General features: G+C 42.4%; 1 protein-coding gene across 1 annotated transcript in view; it reads right to left on the bottom strand.

Moving 5' to 3' along the window:
* Positions 1-7,034: 7,034 nt before the first annotated feature.
* DPT (dermatopontin) overlaps positions 7,035-22,043 on the bottom strand; it is a 23,049-nt gene continuing 8,040 nt past the window's right edge. The window contains exons 2-4 of the mRNA XM_026044434.1: positions 21,298-21,423; positions 9,957-10,064; positions 7,035-7,125 (exon numbers count right to left, since the gene is read on the bottom strand). Coding sequence (XP_025900219.1) covers positions 7,059-7,125; positions 9,957-10,064; positions 21,298-21,423 — 301 coding nt within the window. The 3' untranslated portion in view covers positions 7,035-7,058. The remainder of the gene's footprint in view (positions 7,126-9,956; positions 10,065-21,297; positions 21,424-22,043) is intronic.

Raw genomic sequence — 22,043 nt, forward strand, 5'->3', positions numbered from 1 at the left:
ACAAAGATGTAACCATGGGTCACTACCTTTCAAGTTATCAGAGTACATTATGGAAATGTTATTAGCTTTCTTGAACACTTCACCTGAGTGTTGCAGTGCATGTGAGTCTGGCTTTGCAGAACAGCGTTGTTTAACCCAGGTAATGAGATCAAAGGACACAGCATGAAGGGAAGAAGCACAGATGCGTGGACCTCTTCCCTAAGATGGAAGAAATATTTTATGTCTGAACTGATTCTGCTAAGTCTGTCTGAGAAATCTCTGCTAACCTTTCAGGCCAGCCACTGCGTGTGAAAAAAAAGGGCTTTCAATACAGGGAAGGTGGATTAAAGCAAGGCCAACCCAAGTGTCATTTTAAAGAATGTTTTGTATTAGAAAGAGATTTGCTCAAAGGCACCAGAATACAGGTTCCGAAAGTATTAAATTAATTTTGTTGAAAAGGGCATGCGTAGATCCTGCTGGATTGATTTTAAATACTTGACATTCCTTTTGATGTCAATAATTTCTCTGCTGATGTTGATCATTTTTTGTTGTTTACTCATTACAGTTGTTATTGTGGTAGAAGAAATGAGCTTCATCAGCAGCTTGACAGGAGCCAGGTCGAACTAGATGTGTTGCAGAACAGCTCACGGCATGCAGCACTGCCCAGGCAGAGACAGAGACTGGATGGGGCTGTTATTCATGGGATTTCTTGGTCCAGAGTAAACAGCGGCCACATGGTCCATCCCGACCAGTGAGGAACTGAGCGCATTCGTACTGCTAGCCAAGGGAGAAATATACAAGGGACATAATCACTGAAGTCATAACCCACATTTCTTGATAGTAATCCTGCAAATGCTCTGAGTTTGTATAAAGTCGTTGCAGATCAGAGATGTTCTCTTAGACATTGTTTCAGATTAATGCCATGGTTATCTATGTATTTGTTGTAGCTACTGAAGAACACATCATTTCTCAAAGCCCTCCTCATCTTGCCAGCTTGTAAATAATGTGGAGAGTAACTGCAAATGATAACTCAGTTTTTGGCTTGATGTTTCTGCGATTAAGAGTTCAGCATTTACTATGCTGCAATATTAAGTGATCTGTGTGTCTGTGATGTGTATGCCATAGCTCCCACTTGCAGTGAAGCAGATGTAAGACTGAGGTATCTGGAARGCACATAATGTTGAACTAGGGAATGAGCAAAATGCAGGCCGTGCTGCTAAAAGCGGTTCAGATTTAGCATTTCTATGTAGGGTGAAGAAGGATGTTTGCATCAATCTTTTCTCATCCAGTTCCAGGGAGTTCTCTCCTTGGACTTTTGACTAAAGAAGTAGATGGCTGTTTCCAACCTAGTGCAGCATATTCTGCAAGCAAAAATCCTTGAAAAAATCTCAGTGCTACAGTCCAGCTGTGAGATGAACAAGTGCAAGGTAGTTACCATTTAATACCTATTTGACTGCTGGTCTTGAATTAAGTTTACGGTTGCAAGTCAGTTCCTATCAGAGAAGTGATGGCAAATTTAAGCCCTTCGTGTTGTGTGAGTGAGCCATAGATACATCATTCCCCCTTRGTGAATCCTTGGGATGCTCCTGGTCCTCTTCTTATCCCTCACATGCCTAGAGACGACATCCAGGATGAACTGTTTCATCACCTTTCCAAGGATGAAGGTGAGGCAGACCGGCCTGTAGTTGTCTGGGTCCTACTGCTCTGCAGCACAGTGATTTGCTTGGCTGTGTGTAAACTAATATTCATATCCTGCAAAAATATAGCTGTATCTTTTACTTTATATGCCAGCATTTATCCCACTGGTGGCTTGTATGCTAAGCTTCAGTGGGCATAACAAGAGTGCTAGGCAAAGTTCCCATTGAAGTCAGCAATATAATAGCTGTTATGAAGCTGATACATGAGTAGGAAATTGAAGATTTATTCCTGCAGCAGAACTTCTACATATTCTTTTTAAATGGTTTACAGATAACCTAAGGTATAATGTGTCCTGCTCTCCATGAAGTGAAGTCAGTTAAAGKTTGTGCCTGAGAAAGTGATATCAGACTACACAGTGCCTTATCCATTCCTCTTTATCTTGGCACACTCTTGGATTGATTCCCTCTAACTTGGGGTACGGTTTTTCCAGTCTTCATTGCAGATATATGCCAGGTAAGCTCTGACCCTGAAAAGCATTAAGATGCCTCACTTTCGCTCGAGACTGAACTGCGATGATTTGGCCCAAGTTCACAAGCAGGTCCATTCAATTCAAGAGATAAAAATGAAATCTGTTCAGCTCCAAGCTCTGAGTCAAGCCTGCTGGCCCTGGCCCACATGTCTTCMATTTAAAGCACAGGAGCAGCCCTACTGCCTTTTCTAAACTTCTCAGTGCCTACATACTGATTGATATGCAGAGCGTCAGCTACACACATGCTGTTACCTTGACACAGTGATGGATGAAAAAGCAATCCCCTATGCAACGACTGTGTCTTGGAAAGTAAATATAGGCAAAAGCAATGTTTTGTGATTGATACTGTATTATTAGCAGAACTTTTCCTGCCTAGGTTCATGCCAGCATCACTGATGGTGATGCCTAGACTATTTGCTTGCAAACAGTACAGTAGCCATAAAACTGCATGTCATTGCAGTAACATGCTAGTGTGGTTAACATGGGCTTGTAATAAGGTTTAAAAACAGACAGGGATTCAATAACTGAGTCAAAGTTCAAGTCTAAGTAAGTTCTCCTAAGAGCCAGCTGATCTTCTGCCAGATCTTCTCCTTCATCCATGGACTGGTTTCTCTTCAGCTGTGTTGGCATCTCTTTTCTTAGGTGATGCCATGACTCCATGCCAAGCTTATCTTACATTACAAAATCCTGAACACTGGACTGACAGAGGGTGCAAGTTCCTGCTTAATTTTTACGCGAAGTATGCCTGCAGTCACGTGGTTCTGAGTTTGCCATTTCTTTTTTTAAGCACTGCTATGTTGCTTAGTCTGATGGTTTTCTCATTAGTCTCAGAGTACTTGATGTCTTGTAAAAGTAGTCCCAGCTCCCAGAACAGGGGGATGATTGAGCCTTATGCTACAAGTGTAGGTGGGATGTTTCTGTGCTACAGAACATATGAAAGTGAAGAAGCGTTGTGCGCTCCCCTAAACAGTGCAACAGGTTAGTTGAACAGGTGCAACTGTTCATTTCACTTCAATAGCATCTGATTTGTGTTAGCATGAGCAAAAGGTGCTTCAAGCCTTTTTTCATTCAATAAGGGAGTCCTAAGCACTTTGAAATTCTCTCCTTTTCAGATTGGTCAAAGTTGGCCTGATCTGTTTTTGATGTTTATAAAGTCAGAGACCTTTTGGAAAACAGTCTCACCATTATGTTGCTCTGCCCTGAGGAATTCCGGATTGAAACTTATCAGCTTCTCTGATACCTTCTCACTCACAAAGCTTATCCAGACAGTTGAGGTGGAATCCTGCAGCGTAGATAAAAATTAGGTTCAGTTTTCAGCTTTGCTGATTTGCTGTTCTAGTACCACATGGGAACTGCTCCTCCTCTATCTCTGCCTGTCCAGAGTTTCCCACCCTGCCTCTCCCCTTTGGAAAATTGCTCAGCTTTCTGGAGAGGAATCCTGTGAAATGTATGACCTGCTGCAATGCATTGCTAGGGCACTGCTGGGAACAGAGCTGGCAGCGTGGGAGGAGGGAGGTGAGGGAAGAAGCAGAAAGTAGGGACATGGGACGATATGGCATGTGAGAACAGAAAGCAGAGGGCACTCACTCATCCAGGGGCTACTGCACCTATTTGCAGGTGAAAGACTGGGAGAGGTGGAGTATATCCCCTGCCTTGGGACCTGAGGATCTATCTGGCAACAAGAGAGAGTTGCCTGGGTTAAGGGAAATATCCTGGGCTTGACTCTTAAACATCATATTTCTTCTGTTGGTGAGACAGCAAAGGGAGTAGTAACAGTGCTGAAGAGAGAGTTGTTTGGAAAGTTTCAAAAGTCCTGCAAAACTAGCAAAAGAGATTTAATTTGGCTCTCTTACCAGCCATTTGCAGGAGAGACTGGAGGTTTGTCTGGAGAAAGAACAACTGCAATAGGGTTATTATCCTGCGCAATAGCAAGGTGTGATTTAGAGTCATCCTCACAAAGACGAAAATTATACAGGGTGGACTAATTGACCACAGCTTAGTCTGAATGTGTCAGGGTTATCTAAAGCTTCTCTCTTCCTTTCCTGCCTCCTTTCTTCAACTCAGGAGCGCAGTACTTAATTAATAAGTGCTTCTCTCTGGAAAATTTGGCTTTTGTTCTATGACTGCAATCTACCTAAAAACTGTCTGTCTAGAGAGGAGAAAACCTCTCTAAATTAACAGATTTGGCTTAATGTTGAATCCCTCCAAACATGGGACCATCAGGAGTCCAATGGAATTTGACTGTGTATGTTTGTGCACCACCTCTAGCTCAAAATGCTTCACAGAGGGGAATCTTGACACATCTCCAGGTGACTTCCTCCACTGCCTGAGGAACAAGTGTTCAGAGGATAACTCTGAGAAAGAGAGAAAACAGGTGTGCAGAGTTTAAGACTACTGATTTCAGTTATCATTTACCTCCAGCTAATCTGTCATGGCAAATTGCATGGTGACGAAATGTCAGTCTTTCCTTTTGTCATCCCAGAGGTCTGTAAGAGCTAAATCTGCCTCATAAAAGTGTGCTGCAAGGAGCGGCCCATAAACTTGAGCAATCCCATACTGCAGGTGGSCTGAATAGAGCGAATGGAGCCAGAATTTGCAGGAAGGAGGAAGGTGCTTCATTCAGGCTGTTTCAGTGGAAACAGGATGCCTTGATATCTTCAATATTTGCAAATAACTGTAGGATGATTTCTTCAAAGTGTGCATCTCAGAGGCAGATGTGGATGCTGACTAAATGAAAGAAATACTGAAGAAGCGGTTTCTCATCCACCTGCAGATGACCAGTGTCTGGACATGACCATCAGCTCTTATAGCCCCCTTTCCTGATACTTCCACGGTGCTGCTGGAGCGTATTTAGGTTTGCAGAGCCAGCAGGCTCAGAGGCCTAATGTATTTGAAAACTAATGCTACCAGAAAACAAGCAAAAATGTTTATTCATTTCTTTGTTTCTGCACGAGCTATCAGATATCCTTGTGACTATATGGCTCCAGGAGCAGTAGTGCTAGCAGAAGGTAAGGAGCAGAAATGAACTGTAGCTCCAGGGGAAAGAGAGCAGAACTGCTCCTTCCCATGACACCRTGTATCTAGATCAGGGTAAACTTATCCTGAGCTGTTTCCTCAGAAGCCTCCATAAGCCCACAACACTTTTGTATTAAACATGGCATGCCTACGCATTGAGAGCAGCCTAAATGATCATGTTATAGCTGGTGTAGGGAGAAGGATATGCTACAAAATTCTTGGGTGTCCATCTAGGGCAGGTGTTCCTATAGATGATCTCTACCTTCTTAATTATATTGCCTGTCCTTTTCCATCAAATACGTCAGTGGTGAGTTTATTCTCTTCCAGGAATGTCTTGTTTATAGCTCCCTTGGCTTCCTTTGCCTAACAATGTTCACTAAAAAGCTTTTCCTGTTTCCCTGGGCCTCTTAACTGCTCCTTCCTGCTGCTACTTTACTTGTCTCAGCAACTATCACAGACACTCCCCATTTACCCTCATGGTCTCTGAAAGTGGCTGAGGGTTTTTTGTGTGCAAATTAATGAGTCACTATAGGAACCGTATAATAAGAAAGAACAAGGCTGCAGCAGTGCAAAACCTATTATTCTTTTATTGGACAAGTGTAGTTTTAATGCTCACACTTGAGGGTATACTGATAAATATATTAAAAATGCTTGGTACATGGAAACCAACTGACCAACAGCACTGTTCCTGTGAAGCTTAGAATCTGAAATTGGGGCATGGATACCTCACAGTCCTTGAGAGAGTACCATGGAAGCTGCCCTAAGTTTATCATTATCATCACAAGATAAAGAACTAAGCCCTGAATTCTGACTTCTTCAAGAATAAACTTCCCACCCCAGATCTTTCCACAAGACCTCAGTGGTCTTTCTTGTTGGATTACAGCTGCACAAGTCTTTAAACCTGGTCTTGAAATCATGCTTTGTAGGGAATGAGATSTGCAAGTTAGAGGAACTGAGGTGATCTGAAGTTATTAGTTTACTTTTCTGACCTGAGCCAACAATATATTGCTAAGGCGAGATATTGTCATGCAGACACCTGTCGTGATAGCCCAATGCACCGGAAAAGCAGACTCCTGATGGGTACAACATATACATTTCCTGAGAGCAAGCATGGCCTGGTTCATCCCGGGTTTGCCCAGGATGATTGATTCTCTCAGGCTAGTTACGGCATTGAAAAGAAAACTTCTGGGCAATATAAAAGAGACTTGGAATATCAGTAAAGCTCTTTAGGCTTCTGTTTTTATTGATGTATCTACTCTAATTTTAATCAACTACTAACATCTTTCCTTACTGTAGATAGCTCGAATTCCCCTGTGTAGACAGGCATCTGTTGCAGTGCAACTATCCTGAGAGCTGGAACAGGTAACCCCAAATGCAGTGTGTCAGGACCTACTGATACCACTTTCAGCACACTTTTAGCTACTAAATGCTGAGAAGCTGGTAGAGATCACTGGTTTCTAAGTAAAAGCAGAAGATAAGGAAGACTATTGCATTTTTCCATTTGATTTGCAGTGACTTTTCTCTAGGAAGCAATTTTATACAGAGGTGCTATGTGAAAGTAAGTTGTAAGTTTTCAGAATGGCTGCATATATATATTTATGTTATATATATAAGGTAACTGTGCATTTTTATAGACTTGTGTGTCATAAATGTGTATGTCATCAGCAATTTTTGTTGGAGGATGCAACTGCCAGTGCAGCTTGAGGGAATTCTTCAAAACTGCTGTTGCAAGCATGTGGGATGGCAATTTATTTAATAGCTCCAGAGGCAAAGAAGAAYTATATCTTCAGCAGACAGCTGATGAGTCTGGGTAATGTTTTGGCCCTCTCTAATAATCATCCACTCTCACCCCACCCCAACCCTCCCTAGCTTTCTGAATTTGAGATACTCCATCTTTTTACGCATTTTGAAATGGGCAGTCATATTCTGTCATCCTGCAGACAATGAATTTCCACTGGCGGTCCCTGTATGGGAAGAGAGACAAGACACATGTGTTAATGAGACAATGAAGGACAACTGCAGAGGATAAGACTATACAGAGAAGAACAGCTCTGCATCAGATATTATATCAGCAGTGACATCTGTCTGCCATTAGCCTGTCTTTCCTCTGAGTGCTTTGTGGGTTTTTTTGTGTGTAATGGAAGCAGATTAATTATGTCTGCAAGTTGTGATTCCCTCCCACGCCCCAACAAGACAGGAAAATCACCTCTCTGAGTATCTCTCATAAGACAGTTACTCTTGATCAGATGATCAATCCTGAATCAGCTTTAAAGAGAAAGGAAATCAAGGAAAGGACAGTTCTAGTCAAAAGTCACTGTCATGTGTTGTATTGCTCAGAAACATGTACAAAGTAAAATGCAGGGAGCAGTTTCTTAGTGGGAAGTTATCCACATAGCAAAATCATTCCTGTTTTTCCTCCAGCTACTGATTTTAATAAAAGATGTGAAAGAATCAGTACATGAAAGAACTTAAATTCACATCTCATCCCTGATCTTCACCAGCCACAGGTGAGTCAGACTAACTTTTACTAGTGTAATCACAGTTTATGCTCTTCCTGCTTTGTGACTAATTGGATGTTTTAATTCTCTCTCAGGAGAGCAGTATGATATCAAGTAATAGTCARTAAAAAGAAACATAGCTGGAGCAGCAGGATGCAACAGTGGAGGCCAGTGATTTAGTGCCCTTATAACTTGACATTTTCTGCCCTAGTTTATTTGACATTACATTTTCCCTGACAGAAAGGCATGGTTCAGGGAAGCTAGTGCTGTCCTGCCATGAAGCAGAGCATGTACAATGAAGCAGAGCATGTACAATCGTACTGGGTAACTCTAGTGGTTGGATGTAGAGGACATGGAACAGCTCATCCTAGAGAGCATYTCTATGCATGTGAAGGAAAAGATGATCAGGAGTAGTCAGCATGGATTCACCAAGAGGAAGTCATGTTTGACCAACCTGGTAGCCTTCTACAATGGGATGACTGGATGGCTGGATGAGGGGAAAGCCGTGGATGTTGTCTGCCTTGACTTCAGCAAGGCTTTCAACACTGTCTCCCATAATATCCTCATAGGAAAGCTCTGGAAGGGTGGGTTAGATGAGTGGACAGTGAGGTGGATTGAGAACTGGCTGGATGGTAGAGCTCAGAGGGTGGTGATAAACAGGGTCAAATCTAGTTGTAGGCTTGTGGCCAGTGGTGTCCTGCAGGGATCAGGACCTGACCCAGTGCTGTTCAACTTGTTCATCAACTTGATCATCATTCTCTGGACAAGGGGACAGAGTGCACCCTGAGCAAGTTTGCAGATGACACCAAGCTGGGTGGAATGACCGACACTCCGGAGGGCTGTGCTGCCATCCAGAGGGACCTAGACAGGCTGGAGAGTTGGGCAGAGAGGAACCTCATGAGGTTCAATAAGGATAAGTGCAGGGTCCTGCACCTGGGGAGGAATAACCCCAGGCACCAGTACAGATTAGGGGTCAACCTGCTGGAGAGCAGCTCCATGGAGAGGGACCTGGGAGTCCTGGTGGACACCAAGTTAACCATGAGTCAGCAGTGTGCCCTCATGGCCAAGAAGGCCAATGGGATCCTGGCTGCATGAGGAGGAGTGTTGCCAGCAGGTCAAGGAAGGTGATTCTGCCCCTCTACTCAGCTCTGGTGAGGCCACACCTGGAGTATTAGGGGCAGTTCTGGGCTCCCCAGTATAAGAGGGACGTGGAGCTTCTAGAGAGTGTTCAGTGGAGGGCAACCAAGATGATTAAGGAACTGAAGCATCTCTTGTACGAGGAAAGACTGAGTAACTTGAGCCTGTTTAGCCTGGATAAGAGAAGACTGAGAGGGGATCTTCTCAACATGCACTAATACCTGCTGGGAGAATGTAAAGAGGATGGGACCAATCTTTTCTCAGTGGTGACCAGCAACAGAACAAGGGCTAATGGGTAGAAGTTGAAACACAGGAGGTTCCATCTCCATATGAGGAAGAACTTCTTCACTGTGAGGGTGACAGAGCCCTGGAACAGGCTGCCCAGGGAGGCTGCAGAGTCTCTTTCTTCTGGCTGGTGCAGTATACTTGGCTTGAATTTGAAGGAAACGTCAGTATTAAAATGGTTCTTATGGTTGATAAATTAGCGATCAGCAAGAGATAAAAGAGTCAGGGCTCTCTTTCCACATCTGTGGGAATTGCTCACAGAAATGAGTGAGCATTTCTCAAACCTTTCTTTGTGAGTGCTCACACATTGCCTAGGCCTGTAGTATTAGGATCTGAGCAGTCCTAGACAGGCACCACTGTTCGGTTTATGTGTAGTCCACATTTTACAACTTCACAATTGTGAAGTCCTGAAAAGGAATAAGTGTGCATTGCATTAATTTAAATTCCTCAGGTGGCCTGAAATCTGTTTAGACCTTTCAAGCCTTCATGACCTGAAATGGCAAAGTGTTCCACGTTGAACTTTCACAAAGCTAGAAAAAAAAAGAGATGCTGTGACTGGAAGTAGGTGGGAAACAAACTGAAGCTCTATTATATTTTGTGGAGTTCAAGTTTAGCCAACCAGCCTACKACCACTGTATTTTTCATATTCAGATGGATACAGCAGGTGGTCAWATGGTGCACAAAGATCTCCTTTTCCTTGTACAGCACCCTGGACAATTAGCTACATGCCTTGTAGACTTTGGTCTTCAGAAGTACTAGTCTGATGCTGAATCCTCAGCCAACGATATGTAGCCATGCACCACTACTTGGGGGAAGCAGGAAAGGGAGAGCTTTAAAAAAAATTAAATCTAGTAAAACAGAGCTAAAAAACAAACCTGTCCACGGCAGAGAAAGTTGTAGTTGCCCCACGAATGTAATGGTCATAAGAATACATCATCATGTCCATATCTTCTCCATAGTGGCCAGGATATTCAGATGTTAACCTTTGGAATAAAGGAAAAAGAAAATGACCATTTTATAAAAAAGTCCAGTTAACCAAATACAACTCCAACTGTCCAGTCCAGTTAACCAAATACAATGCCAAATACAACTCCAATAGCTATTGCCAAATTAAATAACAGCAAGTATTTATTTATGAATTTTATTAAATGAATGTAGCAATTAATCCATTCCTTTTTGTTCCTTCCACTTTCAACCTAGCTTGCCATTTAAAAATAATGGCTTGGACCATATTTTTTTTCAGTGTATTTTATCTAAGAAGCTCAAAGTGTTTTTATCAAGGAAATTCAATGTGCTTCTGCATATATTAATCAAGCAATTGTTTCTGCTTCCCTGGGAAATAGAACTGGACTTGACTCAGTTTTGTAGGCATTTTATGGGTTAGTGGACATGGTAGGGAGGGGCTGGGACCTTGACCAGTATTTCAGGTCAACATTGTATTATAGGTCAGGAATGAAAACTTAGCACACAAACTTTTCCTGCATTACAGCATTTTATCTGGGAGTTACTAGTGAAGTTGTATCAGCTTCACTTTTGAGTTGCATGGGGGAAATTCAGGTTGCCTGTAAGGGAAATGCTGTCTCTATTGAAATGAATAGTCAAACTCCAATTAAGATTAAAAGCTTAAGATACCTTTGCAGAAATCCTGGCATTTGCTTTTCTCATCTAATTTACCCCAGCAGGAGGACTTGAACAAAGACTGAAGGGGATCTTAGCCCACCCAATCCAAGAACTCATTTATGTGTTTACATTTTCTCCAGTCAGCTGGATTTGAGCACATGCTTAAATATTTTACTTATTAGGAATATGATTTTGGGGATGGTTTGAAGATTTTAAAATTAAATATTTGGGGGTATTTGGGTTCTAAACTGGTAGCTACTGAAATACTAAGAAAGTAAAAGCTTGCATGAAAACTGAGACACTCCAATATACACTGTATATTTGGCTGTTTTTTTTCTACTCATTACAGAAAAAAAAAAAAAAAAAGCTCTGTAATTGCTTCCAGTGTCTTCATATTTCACTGTGTTTTCAATCGCTTCATTTATTATGTAGTTTACATCTTCTTTGCAAAGCATATAWGACTTAAATACAGGCCATTCTCAGCTTTTGAGAAGGAGGAGAGCCATCACCTAGTTGGGCCATCATTCCTAACRAATCATTCATTATTCCTTAGCAAATGAGAAATGAGACTGAATGGGAAATTCTTTCATAACCCCTTAGTTCAGCGGTCAACTTTGCCAAACTGAGTTGTTCACGCCCTGTCCTTTGGCCATCATTTGGCAATTACTGGTGGCTTAACAGTTGTAGTATGAGAGCACCCATGCCCAAGTGCATTTGGGGACACAGGACAGGCCTGCAGCACTTTGTCCAGGGCTCTAACCAAGGACCCCAGGATTAGCAGAAGGACTCCAGGATTAACAGAGCCCTCCTGATGTGGGGTTGCCGATAAGAAATGAACCACAGTATTTCACAGGTGCTACAGACAACTGTGGCGGGTTAGGAGGAACAGCAAAAACTGCATAGGCTGGCAGTCATTAAGGTGGATGATTAGTCAGACAGGGCAGAGTCATCTCCATGCTCTGGAAGTGGGAAAATTAGAGCCACACTTCTCAGTCCAGCTCCAGTCAATGTCCAAAATGAGGTCCCTATAGATTTTAAGGGAACTACGGCAGGTCCAGACTAAGAGAATAAATAAAAACATTATGGAAAGCCTTTTCTCCCTGTGCCAAGTAAGCTGGTAGATTTTCCTAGGCTGTAAAGTTTGTCTCATAAATATTTATTTATTTGTTTGTTTGTTATGTTATGTTATGTTATGTTATGTTATGTTATGTTATGTTATGTTATGTTATGTTATATTTATTTATTTGTTATTTTGAATAAAGGTTAACAGTACCATTTTTATTTTCAGAACATCTTCCTTTATGCTCCTGAATATACTTACCAGTGTATAATTATAGCTATCTTGGAATATTTTTTTTTTTACTTAAAAAGCCTATGACCTTCATTTCTAGTTCACCTTTATGGTCCTATAAAAGCCAGGGATGGACTAGTCTGCTGGAAACCCTCCAGTCAGCAAAGAGTTGCTTTGGGGGYTGTCCATGTCAGGAGCTGCAATGTGAATGCCAGAGGGCTGTAGTCCACCAAGACTGTCCTTTGCTACCCTGTTTTTTATCTTTTTTTCTCTCCTCCCCATTGAAGTCTTGAGGAGGAGCTGCTGTATGCATGTGTCCCACTTCAGTGAAGGCATGGATCTGAATCTGGGAATTTGAGRGTATTTCTGGATCCGTAAACAGCGGCCGAGAGAAACTGTGAACATCCATGCATTTAAATTAACACTAGAAAATGATTTGGACAGGAGAACTTGATTACCCAGACTGGTATATTGTTAGGAAAATCCTCTGGACTGTTTTGGCCCAGACTACCTAGCAGTACTGCAGGAAATTCACCATTTAGGATTTATCAAAAGCAAGGTGCCATTTGCAACAGAATGTGGTCTCTCTGTTTTGGAGGGTAAGAAAGTTTAATAGGATGGCTGTACAGACTTGGAAGTTGTCTTGGAAGATGTCTGGATCACAGCAGGTGATTAGGACCTGTGTCATGGGGACCAGATATGGACTAGGATTTARTATCACATTTTCCCATTAACTCTGGGCTATTGGGTTTGTGGGGGAGGGGTTAGCTATTATTTTGAGAAAAACACTGAGATGTATGTATATGTTCCACCAAATGTGTTTCAAACATCTGTTTGGCTTCCAGCAAAGAAAGTGTTCTGTAATCTTGACCAGCACAATGTGCTGGGCAGGCTAGATTGTGCAAAACATGAGATTTAAAAGCTGCTTTAAGCCCAACTTGGAAGCAGAAATAAAGTAACTGAGAGATAGTCCCTTGAAATAGCGTTATGAGTGCTTCAATTAAAAAGTAAATCTGACAGCGTGCTGAAGAATTACTGCAAAAGGTCTCAAAGATGTTTCTCAGAAGCAGGCAGTGTTAGTCTGAGGTGAAAGGATGTGGTAAGGAATGCCTGTATTTAGCTTCCTTCCCTTTTCTTTCTGCCTATCATCTTTCCTTCTTGCTCTACTAATTTCTCTGCATTACCATTTATCCCTTCATGGCTCTTCCAATAAGATATGCTCAAAAAGCAAACATATCTGGCAATTACCAAAAGAAATGATATTGGGATTTGAGCTGCTCTGCAGTTTGTCTTGTACTATGTACAGATGCCTACTGACTCCTTTTGTTCTGGAGAGAAAAAATGTAAATAGTGCTGTGAAAGCAGTGCTCAAATTCGCTTGAATCTGTGTGGTCTGTCTGTATAATTCCGTTCCCTTTGATGTTCGCCRCACACATTTACGTAGCCATTCCCTGAAGCCCGTACACCCCAAGGTCAGATAGACTGCGTGAGAACCTTTGGAAGGAAATGCAACTCATTATCTGTATCACAGGGTTTCGTGCTGTTAACCAGCCCTTCTCTGTTATCCYCATTTTTGGAGTCCTGCAGCTGTGTCACACAAGATACATCAGCACTGAGAGGTCAGGCTCTACCATTGGCAGCATAGAGAGTATTCAGTGCTTGGTTTTCTTCTCTTGGAATGGAAAAAGGTCATTTAACTCAACAGCTAATGGTCTTCTCAAAGCAGCCTGCCCAGCATAGGTCTGTGGCTCGCTCAGCATTTCTCGTAGCTTAGTATGTAACCTCATTATCAAACTTTTGACTAAAAATACTGTGTGTTTTACTCCCTAATGCAATGCTGCRTGCCAACTGTGCATCACCTTTCAGGACTTTAGAGACCACCAGTGATTTGAAGGCAATTTGTTTATGAATGTGGTAGCATTGGTAAGCCGTGTGGCTTACATGACGTGTGGGGAGTCATGACACTAGTGAAAAGAATCACTCTTTACCCTAGTTGGTGAGAGTTTGCYGGTCCCAGGCAGTCTGGAAGAGCAAAGACAAGTTTGAGAAGACCCATCCACTGCAGCCTGAATGAAAACCCGGTAAACACTTCTGTCATTGACTTGTTAGCAAAAACAGTTGGGTTAAGGGCGCACCAAGGAGCCTGGGAATTGCCAAGTTCTGAGAAAAAAATGCTGCTGCAGCTGCTGCTGCTGCTGCTGCTACTGCTACAGCTGCCCTTTGGGATGGTTTAAGGCCTCTAGGACCAAGTAGCGATGCTTTTGGAGCCTGAGAGAGGAGATGAGGGACCACCCTTGTAYACAGGATTGCAAAACAGCTGAGAGACCATAACCATGACACCTGGACATTCAGTAATAGTTTAGGGCCAAATGATCCCTGAGAAGGAAGGGAACTGGCAGAGAGGCCAGCAAGCTGTGTGTCACTGGGAATGTATCCTTAACCTGAATAGACTAAGAGTGGCTAAATTTGGGGAAGGCTTGCAGGACAGCAATGTGAAAACTTTGCCAGGGGGTAGTCTCTTCCTCTGAATTTGCAAGAATTAGTACAGAAAAGAGGGGAAATCTGCTTCTACCTTACAAATCCACTTCAGGTTAGAATTAAGGATATGGCATTTGCACACAAGATATTTAGAGCAACAGTGGAGTTGCTGAGAAGAAGGAAAATCTTCTGTAAAGGCTGGGAGAAAAAAAAGCACTTGATGAGAGGGGAATGTAAGTGTTTTGGTGTGTGGGTGGAAAAATGCAGGAACACTTGTCAGAGAAGGGTGTTTTCATAATGGGATTTTTACCTTAAGTACTTGGTCTAGGGTGCCCTCACTTCTGACTGGTTGCCCCCTGCCCCATACTTTATAAATGTATTTTAGTGTAATCCCATAAATCTTGCTCAGGGCAGAAAATGTACTGAAGAAAAGGGTATCTTTAAAGACATTGAAACAGGCAATCTGTAACTGGATTACTGTTGTTATTATTTTAGTTTGAAAATAGCAGTCTTGTTTTTTCTCCATAGTGAAGAATTAATGCACTAGGGATTAATTGAAGACACAGGATTATTTATTCTGAGAAGAATGTTGTAATAATCTACAGTGTTTCTTAGCACTCTTTAAGTACTGACTTCAGAGGTAGTTATCATGAATCTCTTTTTCATAGATAAGGAGCTGTAGTCATACCAATGGCCTTAGTGTTTTACTGCCCTCACCTTACTGGAGTAAATGGGGGCTGTGGGTATGCATTATCTTCAGATATCAAGTAGAGAAAAGAAATCTAGAAAGATCAAAAGTAGTTAGTGGTACAGCTCCAGCTGTTGAACACAGTTATTCCCTGATGGTAAATGCATTGTTTCAGAGTGCCTTTTCTGTTCTTGCACAACTATTTTGCTAGCAAAATGAATGGCTGCTCTTTAACCTTTCTTTTCCTTTCCACTGCTGAACTTTTCCTCTAGCAAAGCAACTGCCAATAGAAGGAACTGGTTCATTTCAGAGGGAAGCATAAGCGTTGACATTGACTTTGTGGTCTTTGAGGACAAGAAGCGGCCCATGAATGGCCTTACAACTTCAGATGTTATTTATAATTGCTTGAAGAATACAGCTTTCCTAAAGAACAATTTTGTTTCAAGAGCCATAAGCCGGTATGCCACATTCAGTGGACATGGGAATTAAATGCCTCTTTAAACATCAATTGTTTTTCTAGCTGGCACACAGGGCACATCCCCTTTTAAGAAGCATGTTGTGCTGAAAATTCAAAGCCATTCTCAGTAGATTGTCCACAGAAAGTAGTGTCCATGGGCACAGAAGAGATCCAGAAGTGMCGGGCTGCCAGGGAACTATAGATACACTAGAAATCTTGTAGAGGTGAGTAGTTTCTTATTTGGCCATGTCACATGTATTGCTGATTGATTCCAGGCTCCACTGCTGCTTCCAGTGTGTGCTGTGAGCCTAGGTATGTCACTGCACTTCTATTTTGGCTGTGATCCAGTGAGACCGTAAACTCTCACAGGAGCTAAGGAGTCACGTGGGCAACACAGTGGGACCACAGCTCTTCATGGAGGTCTACAAGAAGTAGTGTAATACAAGTAACAGCAGCAGCTGAGAGTTCAGGACACCTTCTGCTCATTCCTTTAGAAAGACATCGTTGAAATAGAATTAGACAACTTCCCCTGTTGAATCAAACTATGTTTCCTATTGAGTCTCTGAAGGATGGCCCTARAGATTGACCTGTAATTCAAAGTTGTTTCTGGTAGGATAACAATAAGATCAATAAAATACCTTTAAAAAATAGCAGAAGTGGGTGTTGTCTAGACATGTTTCCATCACATCTATTCTAAGTTCACCTCCTGGGATGATATCTGTGGTCCTGGCAATCCCAGAGAAGTCTGCTCAGAATCTCAGTATCTGTATGACTTTGGTAGCAGGTTGAGTCAAGGAAACAAAAGTTCTGTAAGCCTCATAACTCTTGAAAAATGTTATTGCTGCCTGGACAATGTCACAGTGACAGAGAGCAGCCAAAGCTCCAGACAAACGTTCTGGCACTTGGACTGTTGGTTGTTTGAAGAGGGGAAACAGTCGTAAACAGTTTGTGCAGACTTGGGGCTGCTCTGTGACATGTGTTTGCTTTTGACAGTATGGAATCAAGCTTTCATTCTCCCTGCAAAGAGAAAAATATGAGGTCCAATGGGACTATTTAATAACATTGTCTCCACATCTGCTAGGGATTTGCTGCTTTATGATTTGGATAACCATTCTGTTTATTTTACTGCAGTAGCATTCCACAGCCAGGTAAAATAATTGGAGCTTTTCTGCCTCCTGTGAGGAATGTTAATTATTTTCACCATGGTAAAAATGTGCAGAATCTATGACAAAACTTGGCATAGTGAAGACAGTAATCAAGTACTTAGGAAAAAAAAAAAGTGCAAAACTATGAGAATGCAGGAGATCAGTATAATTACTTGCAGTAAGGGCTCACTGTGCAGCTAAACTGGGAATTAATGGTGAGAAGAGGAACTATGAAACATAAGTGCTGGACTCCACTAAGAGTAAGAATATAGACATTACTCAAGTAAAGTCTTTAAGCATGTATTTATCTTTAACTGTGTGCTTAAGTTAAACAAAGTGCTTAAGCGTGAGTTTCAGTTGGCATAGTGTTGTCATAAATTAGTATTCCACTAAGCAGCAGCAGGATTCAAAAAGTACAGAGATGAATGTTTCAGCTCTAGAAGCCGGGTCAGATTCTAAAAAAACATTTGTGTGGCTAATCTACATGGGAAAACTGTTTTTATTCCTTTTGGGGAAGAAAAGTTCATTTCAGCAGGAATATACTTCGCCTAGATCTCCTGAAAGAGAAGATTCAAGGAAACCACAAATATCAGCTGTCTTACTTCGTATATTTACCAGAGATCCAAGTGAAGGGACATCTGGAAAGGGAAGGAATTACATATCCATAATGAGAACACTAATCTAAATTAAAAAGTTTTGCTATGCTTCAGTACTGTTGCTTTTCCTTAAAAATGACTTTCTGCCTGAGTTTGGTTCTGAAATGAGGGATTCACTGAGGTAAAATTGAAGGCTCTAAGTTCTGCAGCRAGGACTGTCTTTTAATATGGGTTTTCCCGTGCGTCACACATGATCCATGAGGCTCCACAGTCATTTCATATTTTCCTAGTAATACTTTTCCACAAAGTCATATATTGATAGATGCCTTTGCATGAAATTAAGYTGCTTCAACCAAGAAAAAGGAGTCAGCAGCCTGTTAATAGCCACTTACCCACAGGCTGTTTGTTGACAACTAGTTTTCTGGAACAGAAAGAAATACCATTGTAGGCTTGGACAGAAACTGTAATAAATAATGGTACTATATATGCACACACACTTTTTTTTTAGTACTATATATATACGTTTTGATATACTACCAGTGATTGGCTAGAAATGCTAGCGGATTGTTCAGAATCACAGCCTCTGTGGAAAATTCATCTCAGGCAGACAGTGCAAGATGTAGGCAACTGTGATGTTTTAGCTGGGTTTTGTGGCAATCACTTGGAAGTGCCAGTGGACGTGGGGTTATGAGCAATAGCCACTGGGCTTAAGGCCTGAATGCAGAATTCAGCATCGATCCTGAACACAGAAATTTAGCAGTTCTGACAAGCTGTATCTCTCAGAGCAGAAGTTGTTCCAGGTTTTCGCACATCATGGATCGTGTTTGGATGTTAGTGTAACAACTGGCACTTTGCCGGGCACTGTTTAGGGATGGTAGAGGGAATAAAACATAAAAGGACTTGTTTCCAGCAGACCATATCCATGAGATCTCTCTGTTGGGAGTGTTTAGCTGTACGATGGGGCCCTCTGTCCTGTTTGGATATCTCAGGCAGGAAGGTACCTTGGGAGGTCTCTCATCCAACCCTCTGCTCAAAGCAGGATCCACTGAGGTGTGATTGGGTTACTCAAGACTTTATACAGTCAGGCCTGGAGAACCTTCAAGAATGGAGCCTGCATAGCCTCACTGGGCATCCAACTCCACCACTGTCTTCATAGGRATAGGTTTTTCCTTACATCTAGGATGGACCTTTCTTCTTGTCTTTTGTCATCCCACCATGCACTGCTGCAAAGAGCCTGGCCTCATCTACTTGCAAACCTCCCCATAGGTTCTGGGAGGCTGCTGTTARGTGCCCACAAAGCTGCCTTATTCTTCTCCAGGCTGAGCAAGCCCCATCCCTCAGCCTCTCCTCACAGCACAAGTGCTCCAGCCCCCAAGGCTGTATGGTGGCTGTCCAATGGACTTGCCCAGTTTATCAGTTTTTCTCATGCACTGGAAGCCCCCAAACTGGACACAATATTCAACATGCAGAGCACAGAGATTACCTGCTGGCTCTGTCTCTGTCAATGCAGCACAGGACACTACTGATCTTCTTTGCAGCCAGGGCCCACTGCTTGCTCCTGCACAGCTTGCTGGCCACAGAGATACACCGTGCTGCTCCCCATCAGTCAGTCCCCAGCCTGGATTGCTGCCAAGGGCTCCTCCTTCCCAGAAGCAAGGATTTACATTTGTCCTTGTTGAATTTCATGAGGTCCCTATCAGCCTGTTCCTCCAGCTTGCCCAGGTTCCTCAAGCATGTCAGCTGTTCTTCCCATTGTGTGTCATCTACAAACTTGATGAGTGCACCCTGTTGCCTACTCCAGGCTTATCAGGCCAGATATCAGGACAGACCCCTATGGTGCTCCACACTTCAAAATAGCATCCAGGCAGTACTGACTACTGCTGAGCCTAATCATCTCACCAGTCTTTTACCTATACAGCTGTCTGCCCATTCAGCTGGTACCATCCTAATTTGGATAACTTTATATAGAGAGGTTTGTATCTACCTTGCTAACTCACAGGCAGAGGAAAACTTGAAAGATATTGGAAGAAATACTTAGTAAGGAGGCTGTCTAAGAGAGTCAGTTCAATCAGGGGTCTCAAGAAAAAGGTGTATGAGAGACTGTCTAGGAAGACAGAGGATATGGAAGTGTCAGGATAGGCAGATAACTTGACCAGAAATAACTCAGCTTTAGTTGGAGTGACTAGGGGAATGGGGGTGATAGCAGATGGTACAAAATGGTTTTATAATAACCTATAATCTTAGTACAGAGATTCTAAAGTCCAGAGCCTTTCCACAAGCCTGAGTGTTAAACCTGCATAGAGTTTCGATGCTATGATGTTCAGCTCTCCTTCCCCAGAGGGATGTGAGCACAAAGGAACAGATTTCTCTCCAATGAGGTGGGAATGCACTTCACCTGCCTTTGAAATGCAGCCTTTTCTGCATGGAAAGACAGTAACTGCTGACCAGTGTAAAATATTCATGTTCAAGGAYTGAGAAACAGAGTGTTGTCACCATTTGAGACAGAAGGACAGCACAGAAATCCATGAGCAGCTGGGTTGGAAATGCAAAATATCAGTAACGCCAGACATTTCCATTAGGATTTGCACRACTCTGCATTCTGGTTTGCAAGAGAGACACAAAGTCATTCCAAGGTTGTCAAGACAACGTCTGAACGCAATAGAATTGGCAACAATAACAAAAGAAATCAGAGATGATTTCTGTCTTCTCACTGAAAATTCACACCAATAGAGGAGTCCAAGAGATTGGAAGAACTGCTTAAAACAGAGGGTGAGTCCCCCTCAGATGGAAGGGCTGAGGCAGGTGTGCAAATAAGCCCACAGGTGCTGAACATCTGCAGGCACTGGGGGGCTGGAAAGGCAGCAGAGGAACATTCAAACATGTTTATAGTGTTGCTATAATTTAAAATCTTTACAAGTGAAAAAATGCAACTGTTATTTTCCTTCTTGGACTAGAATACTGAAGCCTGCAAAGCAAGGCCCTGCTGTTGTGTTTGGCCAGTAGCCAGCCAGACAAGAAGCAAGACCAGTGGGCATGTAAACATTTTGTATGCATCTCAATGGAAAGTTTACTTCAAAGCTAAATTCTGGAAACAAAGAATCAAGTACAGATTTTCTCTTTTTTTTTTCTTCTTTTTTAAAGCATATGAGTGTAAGGCTTTGTGCCAATGAAACTAGCTGGATGAATAGCCCTGGACCATGAAGTCCTGAGTTCTGTTACATAGAATAGATAGGAGCAATATGAGCTTTCTTTACCCAGTCTGTATCTGTGCTTCCATGTCAGTTTAAAAAGGTACAGTTGAGGACATATGGAAGAAGCTCCTTCTTCGATAGCATCTGTGAGGCTGCCAGCATCAGCAAGTAGTGGTAGTTTGTTGAGAATAGGCTGTCTCATTATGTTTGGACTACAATCAGTAGTTCATTTTGACTTAGGTCTTTGAACAGCCTTTAGAGAGGCAGAAAATTGTACTGTAAAACAGAAAATCTCAAATTCTCAGCCAGAAATGTTTTTCCAAGGTAGCTGAAAGGAAGTTTACTAGTGTAAGTCATTGCAGCACGGTAGTGCAGCAAAGAGATGCTCTTACTCCTGTCAGTGTGCTAGATCAGGAATGGGACCTACATCCCCTCTTAGGAATGAACTGCAACTCCAGAGACTGCTGCCATAGTTTCCAGTAGAGCTACTTTGCTGCCGGCACTGAGACCAGTTCATTTAGGTCTGTCTCCAATGCCTGTCCTGTGCTGCAATACTCCCACACTTTCTTCCCATAGCAGTGCCTCCTCAAGATGCCCATCATCAGAGTGGAGATCACTTGAGCGCATAAAACATGACCAAACTTTCGTCAGACAAGGAAGTTCTGACCCTTAAAGGGCCAAAGAGTCACTGACATTTACAGGAGCGTGGGGGGAAGGAGGCTAACGGGTCTAGTATCTGCTTGAACTCACCAGCATGAATACGGGCACCTCCGGCTATAGCGGCAGCAGTAAAATTGCCATTCACGATCAAGCACAGATGGAAAATACTGGCTCTGGAAACCGGCCACAAGCCCGTTGTTTGAGCAGGTCTGATACCTAAGCAGAAGGAGAAAGAGCAGAACGCAATAAGGAAAACATGTTAAGATTCCCTGATGGTTTCAAGTGCTTTCTGAAACAGCATTAGAAATTTTGGTTCAGGGAGCGTGTTAAGGGTTTAGCTGTGTACACAGAGTCACTATTCTGTTGCTATATACTGAGTAATCTTTTTGTATGGGAAAGCAGTAGCAGTTAAATAACAATGCCTGAGCATTTGTGCAGCACTTCACATTTTCCAAACACTATATAAACTGTCTGTAATCATTTAACCACTCTGGTGTGCCAAGGAAGTAAAGAAATTACTCTGTTTGATGTTCTCAAGTTTTTGCAAGTTGTGAAACTGACTTCCAAATAGTCCATTAATGCCTTCATCATTGACTGTTGGTGTTTGAACATCTGGTGTTCACCAGAGTGACTTTTTTAACAGTTTCTCTACAAACAAAATGACTTTTATGTGAAAACTTCTGCATTTTCTTATGTCCTCTTTCCCTTTCCCTTTCTCTTCCCTTTCCTTTTCCCTTTCACTTTCCTTTTCCCTTCTCCTTCCCCTTCCCCCTTCCCCCTTCCCCTTCCCCCTTCCCTTCCCTTTCCCCTTCCCTTTCCCCTCCCCTCCCCTCCCC

The sequence above is a fragment of the Nothoprocta perdicaria genome, unplaced genomic scaffold, assembly GCF_003342845.1.
Source record: "Nothoprocta perdicaria isolate Ctin4 unplaced genomic scaffold, notPer1 scaffold_362, whole genome shotgun sequence".
In the NCBI taxonomy this organism is placed as follows: Eukaryota; Metazoa; Chordata; class Aves; order Tinamiformes; family Tinamidae; genus Nothoprocta; species Nothoprocta perdicaria.